The sequence below is a fragment of the Numenius arquata genome, chromosome 1 (genome assembly GCF_964106895.1).
Source record: "Numenius arquata chromosome 1, bNumArq3.hap1.1, whole genome shotgun sequence".
In the NCBI taxonomy this organism is placed as follows: domain Eukaryota; kingdom Metazoa; phylum Chordata; class Aves; order Charadriiformes; family Scolopacidae; genus Numenius; species Numenius arquata.
The window spans coordinates 24,863,618-24,877,528 of NC_133576.1; the positions used below are offsets into that span (position 1 = coordinate 24,863,618).

Consider the following 13,911-nt stretch of genomic DNA (forward strand, 5'->3'; position numbering starts at 1 on the left):
CTGGAACATCTGTGCAGGATGCCTTCATAATAGCAGTGCAGTAACGAGGATGTCATGGTAATTTTTTCGTATATCTGTATTACACATTGGCTCAGCTTGAGGTCTAGTGTGCTGTTGCCGTTGCCAAAGCCTGTGTGTCCTTTGGCTTTACGTTCCCAGCATTGTCATTCCTGGTACGGTTCTGCTTTCCATGACAGGATTTCCTGGAAGAGTATCAAAGCCGTCTTAGCTCTGATCATTTGTTTGGCAGCAAGCTGGCTGCCAAAGTACCCACTCACTCCATCAGATTTCAATCACCCGGCATGCACTGTGTCACCACCTTCTCCGGCTCTATAATTGGGAGCTTGACAAATGCAGCTTTTTGAAACAGTAAAAGACATCACCATGCTATGAGCAAACAATATTGAAGGAGGAAAATCAAATAAACCAGAGAATGGTTCAGGCTTCCAAATTTATTCCCATTTCCTAATCTTGGCAAAGCGGTGACCGAGAATTTACTTTGTGGCATTTTTTGCCACCACAAAATATTGTTTTGAACTGACTTTGTAAATTTAAACTCACTTCATTAAATGACAGACAAACCCAAGAAATTTAAGTGGAAAATGCTCCTAATTTGGGAAAGTTGCAAAAGTAATCTTGATTCTTTTTTGGAGCTATGAACGCTTTTTGTGTGTCCCCGAACATCCTTAATTCAACCTCCTTAGCCTAAACCTAGGGATATTTCCATGCAGGATTCATCTGGGACAGATGGGATGCCTGTATATGGCTCTCTTTTGGCACAGCTGCTTCCTTTTATTTCCTGTGTGTCTCAGTGTTATCTTGAACTGTGCTGGGGATCAATGCTGCAAGCAGGCATATGTAGCTTCTCCTCCCTGTGACATTCAATCTCAAAATCCAAAGGGGGAGGCAAAACCTCAAGCTCATGGATGCAATATAAAGCAGAAGAACCAGATTGTGCTGAAGACATGGTTTGTTTGTTTTCTCGACAAAGTTTCTAAAATCTCTGCCTCAAAGCCTATGTTTCTGAAATGAACAGATATGCAGAAAGCAGGTGATTACAGCAGGATTACGTGAGGCAGAGGTGTGTGGGTGTCACATGAGAGGCATAGCTTGTGCAGGTGACACTAGTCATCCACCTGGGAGGTGGCTGTAAGACACTGAGCGCATCGCGTCTGGGACATTGTTCCTCTGCTGCCTCTGGGACTAGTGATCAAGATTTCTCCAAAATGGAGGCCTTTCCCAGTGATCCTGTGGAAAGTCATGAACAGCTGACAGGGTGAGGGTTTGTGTTGATGATGCAAAATGTACAAAGCCCCATCAGTTTTGCTTCCTGCCTTCTGCTGGCCCCTACTCCACTGCTAAGCCATAATCCCTTTCCCTCTAGTTTACCACCCAAGGACAAAGGCTTCTGAGGTGCATACAGGTTGCCTAGCGAAATTGAAATCCAGGAACTGAAATAAGGATTGGAGCTATTTGAAGACAGTTGGTGCTGGTTGCCTACTAAAATGGACTACAATTGGAGAACAAACAAAAAGTGTGATTGAAGAGGAATGGTTACAAAGTGTAGGTAGAGACTGGATAATACTTCAGGTGGGAGCTGCTTTGTGTTTAGGTGTGTGACAAAGGAGCCCTCAGTGAGCTCACCTCTTCTATGCTACTGCAGTAGTAGCATGTGCATTAGATTGCCCCAGCAAAGCACCGCACAGTCCAATTGAAAAAGAAACCAGACTCATGGGAGTTTTTCATTAACAGTTTTGCTGCTAACCAAAACAGCCTTGTATGACACAGAAGTCAGCTTCAGAAACTTTTAACCTTTTCCTCTACTGCTGCTGCATTATTTTTAAAGCACGATGCTACCCTCATACTCAAAATAATGTTTAGCTTATAATGATTTTTGTTCATATGTACAAACCCCAGTAAAAAAAGTTGAACACAATATACACACTGGGAAATATAATCCTGGAATACGTGTCGATAACATGATTGTTCTGTAAAATAATCCTGCCCACGTTTCCCTTCAGAGATCTCTTCCTCTTTAAGCGAGGTGTGTCCACATTGGAGCCGCTGGCTGCACCTGCTCGAGTCTCGTTTTCTTCACAGCGGTCTGAGAAACCAGTCAGGTCCATGTCTACATCTGTGTCGTGAAAGCAGCCGTCAAAAGCCATTGCTTGCACTGCATCAATACTATACATTCCTGAAGCCTGGCAACAAAGAACAGTAGTTATTTTGCATCTAGCAGGAGCCATCTTAGTAAATGATAAATAAATAAAACAGAAAATAAAGAAAGCTTTCTCTTCGGTGTTGTTCTCTTTGTGGCAAGCATATGGAGAACAGGGCTACCTCACAGTATTGCTATCTGTGGGGCCTGCCCCCTTGTGCAGGACATGAGTGAGGAAGGGGATACAAGTGATAGAACACACTTGTCTGGCTGGCAATATGTGCCCCAGCTTCTGAAACAGAAAAATCAGACTCTGCCTTACCTGTAGTTCTGTGTTGCTGGAGTTGTGGGAAATCACTTAAAACATTTCCGTGAGTAGATTTTTGATGGGATTATCAAATCATGTGAGCAACATATCCACCCCTTTTGTGTTTTTCCCTTACGATATTCCAACAAATGAGTTTACAGGGGGGAGAGGGATATTCTTATTTTTGAAGCATAGGTTTTAAGTGAGTGCTTCATAGAAAGCAAATATTTAACTTGTGAACGTTTCTGCTTCAGGCACACCTTTCTAAAAATGACCTTGTCACTCATCTGGTCTTGGGACAAAAAGGCATCATTAAACGCATCTCCCTAATTGAAAATGGCGAGAAGTGAAAATGGAGAAGGAAAAATAAACCCTGCTTCATGAGAAACAGGAGGGAATATTACATGGGAATGCACTCGTGGGATATATTTCAGAGAAAGGAAAAATACCTTGATCAATAGGTATTTGAGAATAGAATGAAAGTTGCCTTCCTTTGGGGAGAAAAAAGTAATCAGGAGATGTACTCAACTTCTGTCGCAAGAAAAGGCAAGGAGAGAAAGCACAGACCTGCTCAAAATCTCAGAGAGGATGACACATTTCCTCCCTTCGGCCAAGTGAAGTGAGATACAGAGTGGAGTCACAGAGTTGGTTACTGTACTGTTATCACAGTGGTGTATCAGGATTACTTTGTGGCTTCTGTGATGCTTTCTGAAGGCAACAAAACACAGAGGATTGTACCTTGCCCCTTTTTTTGAGTTGCTTTCTCTCTTCAATTGTGGTGAGATAGTTCACTGCTGCGTATTCGATGACAGACAGGAAAACAAAAAGGAAGCTGATCCATAAATACACGTCCACAGCCTTTATGTAAGACACTTGAGGCATTGAGGCACTTACTCCTGTCATTATGGTTGACATGGTCAGCACTGTAGTTATACCTGCCAAAGAAAAAGGGGAGGTTATCATAATACTGGCCAGCTGGTTCTGTTTAGCTCATCACCATTGCTTGGACAGTGCAGCTTCATGCGGGCATATGATTGACACTGCCTTTACCTTCATTGCACATGCTCTGAAAAGTGGAGTGAACCATGAAGGACCTATCACATACAATACTGCAACTAGTAAATCATCTCTCTGCTCAGATGCAGAGATCTAACTGCGTACAGTTATAGCTGCAGCACACCAGGTTTGAACAGTGGGGACGCAACACTGGTGATTTAGCAGCATCAGGAACACATTTCTATGACAGCTTTAGGCACTGCTACAGAGAAGTGAAAGCAGGTTTGTGGTTTTCCCTCACTTCCTAGAGCCAGGGTCTGCACTACACACTTTCTTGTCCCACAGAATCACTAAAGAATTACCAATTTGCCTCCAAACCCCTTCTCAAATTGTACTTCTTGAGAGCATATATCAGCTTGTATGTCTCTGTCATAATACAGAATACCATGGGTCTCTAAAGACACTTTAGCATAAAAATGCTATATTCATTGAAGCTAAGATATAAGTTTTGTTTACTTCAGTGCATCCAGAATTTCAACCTCATCTTTTCAATCTCTCCTCTTACATGCAACTATTCATCTCATTTTGTTTTGCTCTATCTCAGAAAAAAAAACAAACCCCAACACCCAATCACAGCCCTGCTTTTAAAGAAATGAATGTAATGCTGGAAGTGAAGATATCTCAGTAAGATCTGTGAGGCAGCACTGGCTGATAGCATGGTCTTTCAGCTGGGTCTCAGTATAGCTTTTCTGCAGTTTTATGCTCATTCAAGTTCAATGGAACATATAAGAATTTTCCCTCTCCCTCTCTGCAAGTTTCTTAGGTTGAAGGATGGAGTTTGAAATATACCATATAAGAGGAATTCAATTTATTTAAAATAAGTAGAGTTTAGGCTAGAGACCTAAGCTTTTTCAACTTTGTTGTTAACATTGCCTATAAATTATGTATGATTATGCTAATGAAATGTGTGTTATTCACAGAACTCCTGATGCATAACCTTGTGCAGAAATCCATATATAAATTAAAGAACATAATCAGCAAAATCATCTTACCATCTTGACAACATTACAAATGACCTACTGAGAATGAAAATTTTATTTTTAAAGATTAAGTTAAATTTCTTAGAAATAAAAGGAATTGGTAGATGCATTAATAGACATAGATAGGAGGTACCATAATTTGTTTCTAGACTAACAAATAGATTTATATCTCATGTATTAATAGCTTTAGACTGTGCCAATAGAAAGGGGTCTGAAGTGCTACAGTTCTATTTTTTCTACATTGATACAGCTACAGATAAAAATCGAGGATTCCCTCAGTACATGCAAGTTTGTTTCTTAAAGATCCTCAAATTTTCACTTGTCTTAAGAAATATGGCAACATACAGTTGGCTTCTGGGAGTAGCATCAGTGAGAAAAACAGGAGTTTCTTTACTAATTCTTAAACAAACAGTACCAGGACTTAGATGCATTATGGTTACATTAGATATCTTAACAAATTTCCATCAGATCTTCACAGAGATGCTAATCTTTGAAAAAATGTACTCATTCCAAGGTCATCAGCATTGAATTCCCAACAAAGGCAGTCTTGAAGTAGTATCAACTGATTCATCACTGAGAAAAACAATAACGTTATTTAAAAACCCCACTGTAATTAGTCTTCTAGTCTTTTTCTCCTGAGCTGTGGTGTTCAGAAATAAAACTATGCCCGACAAAGAAGGGCTTTGCTACATAGGACAAGTCAGGAAATTGGTTCCGAGTTGGGAGGAAGACACTAAATATTTCCAGAGAGAAAGCAGAGCTGCAAAGCTTTTAGATAGATTGTGCTATGCCTAGTAAGTATCTCTTATGAACCATGGATTTGGGGAGGGATATGACTACTACCCGTTACTTTGCTGGGAAGAGGGGAGGAAGAAACCAACCTAGTCTTTGCAAAAAAAAAAAAAGGGGGGGGGGGAATGTGAAGTATAATATACTTGTTCATGTTCTGTGTAAATAGGAAGGAAGCTGAGGTAACTTAAAAAACCTCTACCCTATCCATTCTATACTACCCAAAAGAATATACATTAAAGGTTTACCTAGTGATACCCTGGCAGGAACGGCTCTTCTGTCAATCCAAAATGAAACCCAAGACAGCATCACCATCAGCATGGCTGGGAAATAGGATTGTAGCACAAAAAAGAAAATATGTCTCCGGAGAGCAAAGTTTATAAAAAGTCGATTGTACCAACCTATTGAAAAAAGAGAGAGGAACAGGTTGGGGGAAAAGAGAGCTGTGTTATTTGTGAGCTCTGTTCACTGGCCCCCTCCTTCCAGTAGGAATGGTGTATCCGCATCAGTACTACCAAATGCCTAAGAAATATTGCCACCACCTTGTTTTTATATGGTGCTTTCCAAACTGTCAATCATACCTCATTAAAATACTGCTGCCTTGGCACTGAAGGATCACGACTGCATAAATAAAATGCTGTATTATAACTGAGGTTATAATCGAAAAAAATCAAAAAATCGAAAAAAAAGTAAATAGACTTCAAGTGAAGCTGCCGGGAGAATACAGACAGAATATAATTGTCCACTCCAGCTAGGACAGTGAAGCCAACACCCTGCCTTCCCGCAAAAGTAGCCTGCCTTCTCTCACGCCACAAATACGCAGCAACAAGAAGCATTTCTTTCCCTGCGGTCAGACCCGTTTGCCGGCCCAGCGTTGACTTTAGAGGAAAGGGTGCCATCTAGTGAATTTTGGAGCATGCTCTCTCTGTGCAGCAAAGCATGCGTACTGTACCTTCTCCGATGGGAGGGAAATCAGTTTATAGTGAGGTGAAAAGAAAACAAGAGTGGCCGGCTGCGCAGCATCTAACTGTCTAGTACAAATAGAGACATCAATGAGCCTGCGTCGGAGCAGTCATGCCATCACGAAGAGCGACTTATAAAAAAAGAGTATCTCAGCAATAATCCCATCTAATATTAAACACGCTCTATGTGTTTTCAGTTGTGGAGAAGGTTTTTGGTTTTAAAAATTATCTCAAAAATGCACTGAAATTGTTACTCCTTTGGAGGCCCCGGAACTCCAAAAGCCTAAATGCATGTGTGGTTCACTGAGATTCACAGGAAAGGATATGAAGAACCTAAAATGCAGAGGGCTGCTTTGTGAGTAGCATTTTTGTCCATTTTTTGCCTGACACCGTTCAGGGGGAGATAGCTCCCATTAGAATTGTTCTGATTGTTCCCCACTATTACTTACTCTGTGGGATGGGGTCTGTGTGTAACCATTTTCTTCCAACAAGAAGCAAAATAAAAGAATCAAGAGAAAGTGGAACCTCCTGACTGAAACAAAACCTCAAAGCCAAAGAAAAGTGTATGTCTACAAAGAGCAGCATTCTAATTAACAGATGCGGTACACACATTATTCAGGTACTTCCCAGTGGTCCCTATGCCTTAAAAAAAGTCTTTCCCTTTCCCTTTACCCTGCTGAGTAAGCTCATCATCAAAACATCTGCATGTAAGTGTTAAGCAGTTACGCTTTGCAAAGTCAAAGGTGCTGTGAAGGTGCTGCAAAGGCCTGGGTGCAGGGGTGGTATGAGGTTGCACTGTTGTGCACGAGGCCGTAGTTGCTTGCATAAGTGGTTTTGATGAGAATAGCAAGGCAGAGAGAAGCCAGCTGAGTTCCCAGAACCCAGTTTCAACACACAGTGATAACAGCCTGGTGGAAAATATCCCAGTCTCCTTCTTGCAACAAGGACAAATTTGACACAGCTCTCAGCAAGGCACAGTTGTGATAGTAAGGTATGACTTGCCCTCTTCTCACATGACAGTGGGTCTTGAAAGCTGGAGCTCTGTTCTTAGCTCATACACAAGCAAGAGATAAGGATGAAGAACCTGATCAAGCTGTGAATTCCTCACTGCTTAGGCTGCATCATAATTTAAACTGGAATTTCTGCATCCAGTATCAGCCACCTCAAACTTGAATCGCTCTTTTTTTAAATGCAGAAAGAAGCTATCCTGTAAATAAAATAGAGTAAATAAATCTATTTGCAGCTTTCCTGTATGTCTTAAAGACTTTTTGTCCAGTGTTATGCATTTTATCATATTATATGGAATAATTTCTATTTTATTAATCTGCCTTGATATAAAGGGCAATATCAACACTGAAATGAATTGACTCAGACTGGAAAGTAGAGTAGCAAGCATGCTATTTTATCTGGTTAAAAATGTGTGGTTAGACTACTTACATAGAGAAGCAATTCAAACTTTATAATTGCATGTGCAAATACAAAGAAAATAAAACCCACCTTGCATGAAATCAAGACTATAATAAACTCCTAAAGCCTTATGCAGTTTGCCAGAAAGTATAGTTTAAGGGAGAAATAAAAACCTGTCTGGGGCAGATACCTGTATTTAAACAATGTAGCACTGACATAAAGGAATTTTTTTCCTGAGACTTTATGTATAAACAGGGAACATTAAGCAAACCATGAATGAGACCTCAGTAGTTTATAAATGCTCTCATGTGGAAATCTTACCATTAGTAGACTTTTAATGATATTTTACGGCTCAAAAAATGAGGAGATTTTAGACAATAAAACACACTGGGTTTCCTCTTGTTTGCTTTCTAGTACTTGACCCTTTAGGGTTTGCATTTTCAAGCTTTTCTATATAACAAGGACCCAAAGATTCCTATAAACCCAATACTCCAGTGACTTTCAGAGAAGCACCATGATTTTGCAAGAGCTCATAACAGCATATGTTTGGTTGTTGTGCATTTTTTTCAGGTTCTTACTGTCAGATGTTAAGTTACAAGTTTTACTGTGGCCTATTCTTCTAATATCAAGAAAGTGTTACATTGGTAATATAGAGCCAAGGACATAGGCTGACAAAACCGGTATGACTGACAGACCTCATTTTAACTGAGGTCTCTTGGTAACAGTCATTTATTAGCAACAAATTTGAATGTGAAAGATATTCTGCATGATTGTGTCCTGTGCTTCTCTCTTCTAACGAAAGGGGCTTACTATACCAGTACTGCTGTAAAAAGCTAGTCCACTGGAAGCACTGAATTCTTCGATGAAAAACTGGGAGAGGGAGATGTGCTCATCTGTGCTCAGGGACTTGTTTCCATGTTTCCAGTATAACATCAGATCATCTTCATTGTATGCATCTATGAGAAAGTAAAAAGTAAATCACCTCTTCTGCTGGAATGTTTCTGGGGTTTTTTTGGGGTTGTTTTTTTTTTTTTTTTTCTTATGGATAGGAGAAATAATACCACTGAAATAATTTGGGAAAACTGCAAAGAAACATTTTTTTTCCAGCAATTTGTCAGTTATTGACATGGAAGAATTTGCAAAGACCATATTACACTTGTTCCAAGTGGAGCCCAGTCCTTTCCCTGCCAGCAGCTTACCTGACAGATGGGGGACATGGGCATGCTCAGGGTCACAAGGCACATAGGATTGGAGCTCTGGAGCTGCCACACTGAGCAGACTGCCTGAATGCTGGGGATCTGTTCTCTTTTCCAAGACTAAACAACAAACCAGCATCCCAGTTCAATTCATAATCCAAATAAGAATAAATTTTGACATGTCAAAAGGCTCTGCAAAACAGAATTACCTTTCGTTGTCCAGCTCTACCGATTACTACAGATAACTGAGTCAGGGATGACAAAGCAGACATTTCACAGTAACATGAGCACTTATTTTCATTTTTCCATGAGGTCAAAGATTGACATCTTATTTTACTTTTAACATGCACTTTTTTCTCAGAAAAAAACATGATTTTTGACAGAAGGAACATTTTTAGATTCAAGCCTTACAATATCAACCCAGTCAAAACCAAGCAGAGCGCATCATGGTTTCTCAATCTTCCCAAAGCTCACCAAGGTGTGGCAAGATCCCAAACTGACCACAATTTAACATGTGCAGGTTGAAGGTTCTTGTCACACATCAAAATAAGTTAAAAAGGTATTATGAACAAGATAGAGCATTGGTAAGAAGGCACACATGAAGAACAGGTATGAACTAAACTTACAGCTTTCCAGTTCTAAAGAACAGTTCTGAGTATCCAGAGGAAACCTACTGAAATCCATGAAACACATAGCAGAAACTGTTATTCTGCAGAAAGGAACAGAAAAACAGAAATTAAATGAAAATTTTCACACTTTCTTACGTCTGTGCAGACATTTTAGTGAGATCTCCAACCAAGCTGCTGTTTAGAATCCTAATGATTGAGTTTTTCTACTTTTTTTGGAAGCTTCTAAAATTGCTTCAAGATAGTGAAATTAAACTAAATTAGTGAGAGAACATCTTTTTAAAACATAAATAGTATTTCTTATTAAGTACATTACCTTCGATTTTTAAACCCTTTACTGGCCTGATCCTTCATTGGCCTTTCACACATTTTGCTTTGAAAGGTTACACTTATGAAGATTAACAAGTGGACTTCACATTTCTTGACTGGATTTCTCATAGATTCAAGTAGATAATATTACAGGCTAGAGCAAATTTTATTCCAAGTGCTATTTTCTCAGCTAGAAAGGTTATAATTAATTGCATAAAAAGATAAGCTGCAATTTGTGGAAGCCTACGGTCCTTTTAAACGCCATGGAAATGCCTTATACTTTAAAAAGCTTGAGGAAATCTAGGTAAAGACATGATTCTGCGTTCCACCTGCTTTTTCACAAATGTATAGAAGATAAATGCCCCTTGACATTTCAACTAATAAACAAAAAAAAAAGCTAGAGGCAGCAATTTAAATATGGTAAATATTGCCAATTTCCCCTTTCTTGTCACAGCTTGCATGTCATTTGATGTTTTAGTTTGATTTTTAAGTTTTCCTGAAACTGAATCCTACTTAAATCCCAGGGATTTAAGTTATAAGGGATATACTGGGTATATAAGTGATCTTTGAACACCTGTGATCAGTAATCACACTGTAGCTAGATTTTTACAAGTGTAAGATTTTACTGGCTTGAAATGAGATTGTAAGAGTGGTACATCTTTAAAATCATGCATAAGACTTCCAACTATGGATGTTGTTTCCGTCTTTTAGCTATTGACTAAAGGATCAAAGGAACAACTATTTTAGCAACAAATCTGGATTTTTGTTCTGCTTTGCTTCAATAAAATCCTGGATGCTAGGCAATGAAAAAACTGTGAAATATGCAGATTTCTTGCACATAAGTATTTGGAATATAATCTACTCACTGCATGTAAAACCAGCAATACAAAAAGGATGTTTTAATGAGCATCTGATTCTTTAGGCTCATATACATTAACACCACTCCGGATAGGAACATACTGTTTCCCCTTAATCATTCTAAAACCTTGATTCACCAGCCTGTAGGTCAGCCCTTTCCCTGCATCTCAGTTTGATAAGAACTGATAGAGGAGAAAAGGATGAGTCCCTATGTCCAGAAGGAAATCCACGGGTTTGGCAGGGACTTTGGGGCTTTGCTGTTCACTGGCACAGGAAGGTGAGGCTGGCTGCAGGCTCATCTGTCAGAGCAAGGAGGAGTCACCCAGTACACACCACCTTGTAATGCAGGGTTAGGGAAAGATACCTATGAGAGCAGAGAGGATGAGGGCAAGGAAGAAAAGTAGAGCACCAGCTTGAAAACGTGATGCAGGACACGGAGCACAGGCTCCCATCACGAAGGGGATTCTGAGCAATAAGCAGATGTAGAAAATAGATTCACAATGTCCACCTGTCAGCTCTACTTCTTCCTTTTCCTTGACTCCCATGTCACTTTCTCCTTTCTCTCCATTTCTAGCCTTCCCATCATGTGCTCCCTTTGGTTTGTAACTATTTGTGCACAATTTCTTACTATTAATCTTGTTGATACTTTAGCCCTCCAGCAAACTGATAGAATGTGTTTGCCGATCTTATGTCTCTTCACCACTCTTCCTTCCCCCAGCTGAATGTATGCCATACCCCTCACATTGAGAGTCACTGCTGTAAGCCTTAGTATAGTAGCTTAGTTCCTCTGATCCCTCTCTCTCTCTCATGAAGCATTGAAATGAATATAGCAATAAAATGCATTGTTTCTTACTGGTCAGTGTGATTCTTGAACATACACTATTTTAAAGTGGTATACAGCCGTTGTTGTCAGGGTTTCTCTATGAGAGGGTAGATAAATTCATTACTTGTCAGAACAATTATTACATAGCCAAAATCTCAAGCTTGTATACATCTTCAAACTATCCAGAGTAGATGAAATATCACCTTCCTCCACAGCCTAATTAATAACAAATGGGAGAACTGTGATTTCCGCAATGCACAGGCCTCTAGGCCTTTACCCTGGGGGGGAAAATTCCTCCATTAAAACTATTTCTGCCACATCATCCAAATCTGCTTCATAAAGAAAAGCAGTGACATGTAGATAGAAGGGAGACACATTTAATGACCTTGCTGTTCCAGTCCTGGAATTGCTATTTCACTTTCCAGTTCTCTGTAGTCACACAACACACTTGTCTAACGCTGCTGGTATCAGCACCAATAACCTTCTTTCTGTGTCTATCTGGAGCCTCGATTAATATCAATTATATGTTTACAGGTATCCCAGGGTGAAAATAGCCAAGACAGACAGTTTTAAAAGACTCGGGAAAAAAACCCCACATTCATTCTTTGCTAATAATTTTGGGCTTTACTGTACTCCACAGTAAAACTACTGCAATATTGCTAAAACTACTGGCAACTTCAGTGCTATTTACAAAAACTGCCATTATCCTGTGGCAGGAAACAATATGTGAATGATAGAAAAATATGTTATCTATATGTTATCAATCCTAAATTTATTTTCCCACTGGTACATTAGGCACCACTTCCCAGTATCTGATGCCAGGGGATTAATGTCAGTCCAGTATCAGAATCTTAACTGCAAGTATTTCCAGTACTTTCTCACTGTACAGACTATTGGTCCACAATTGGTGTCTTGTATTTTCTTATAAAAGGGTATTGTTCTTACCGTAGACTGAACAGTACATTGCCATCAGGGTATACTCGGAGCATGACATTTTCCACAGTTGTATCATGGATGAAAGATCTTTTGGAGTGTACAAAAAATACATCAGGGACCCAGATCTTCTTGATCAGTCTTCCGTCAAAAGTCATACTTTTGTTTTTGTTACTACGAAATGAAAGTCTCTCGTCCTTCCAGTAATGTCGGAGATATAAAGTCATTGTGAAGTCCTTTGTTTAATTAAAAACAAAAGAAGACAATGCTTGTTTTATTCACATACAACAGAAAACAGTACAAAGGAATCAACTCTCATAAAGGATCAATTTCTTCTCTGGACATCATCTGGAGGATCCTCAGAGAGGAATCAAATGCCACTCAGTGAGTTTACATACAGATTGGTACTACCTCTGAAATACCGGCTGTTTGCATCATCACTGGTGTCTGAGTCTGAGGTTCATACTTCATTTATATTTAGATAAAACTTTTACAGATTTCAGTGGTCTGCTGGATTGAGCCATCAGTGAAATGAAAAAGAAACTTTAAAACCAACCAAAAGCAAATGGAAAGGGGTTTCCTTTGGCAATCTTCACAAGCTCTTCCCAGAATGGACTGTGGTTCCTTTACAAAAGGATTGAGTTCTTCATGAGCATTTGGTCAATTTGTAAAATCCATTAATCTGTCCATTTTGTACAAATACTGCACAGGGGTTTTAAATTACTGCATTTATGAATTATATGCATCATAAAGAAACAATATGATGAATTTCATAAGAGTAAATAATTACATTTTACAAGAATTACTTTTTTTTATATGAAAGATTGTTGCAAATATTTTATCGTCCTATTTAGAGAAATAATATGACTGCAAATATACACGTGGAAAGAGATGGAGAGAATGCTGCAAACCCAGTCTGAGCTTCTGCACAGCCTGACTGCTCTGTGTTTACCTACGTAACTTTTGCATTATTAGGCAGGCATCATTTATCTCAGTAGAACAATTACTTCTGATAAGAATACTGGGAAGATACTTAGGTCTTCCCCTGTAATATGATTTTATGCTCCTGTAATATGATTTTTTGATTTGGGTAGGTTTGCAAAGGAATGCAGGGGTTCATATTGACAGATCCTATTGCAAACTCAACACTACGAGTAGAGCTACACTCACTGTGAAAAGATATTGTAAACGAGATGCCTTTGCAAAGTTAGCGTGCTCTGTTATTAGTGCCAGCAACTTGGCACTAACGTCTGGGTGGCATTATTAGTGACAATTTCGGCTGAGGAATGAACAGCCTGAATTCCAGTGCTACAGTGAGGGCATCTTCCTAGGACCATTCCTGGAACTGATTTTTTGATTTCCATTTGTTATGACCACAGTTCCACATGCCAGAAATGATAGGAATATTCAGATCTGCAGAAGCAAAGGAAGCAAAGAACATGAAGGCTCATCATCTGATGTGCAGAGCAATAAGAGCTCATGTGGCAGCCCATGGGGTTTACTGACT

General features: G+C 39.4%; 1 protein-coding gene across 1 annotated transcript in view; it reads right to left on the reverse strand.

The window, feature by feature from the left end:
• Nucleotides 1-437: 437 nt before the first annotated feature.
• GABRR3 (gamma-aminobutyric acid type A receptor subunit rho3) overlaps nt 438-13,911 on the reverse strand; it is a 31,092-nt gene continuing 17,618 nt past the window's right edge. The window contains exons 4-9 of the mRNA XM_074145981.1: nt 12,417-12,640; nt 9,482-9,564; nt 8,475-8,615; nt 5,539-5,691; nt 3,204-3,400; nt 438-2,201 (exon numbers count right to left, since the gene is read on the reverse strand). Coding sequence (XP_074002082.1) covers nt 1,899-2,201; nt 3,204-3,400; nt 5,539-5,691; nt 8,475-8,615; nt 9,482-9,564; nt 12,417-12,640 — 1,101 coding nt within the window. The 3' untranslated portion in view covers nt 438-1,898. The remainder of the gene's footprint in view (nt 2,202-3,203; nt 3,401-5,538; nt 5,692-8,474; nt 8,616-9,481; nt 9,565-12,416; nt 12,641-13,911) is intronic.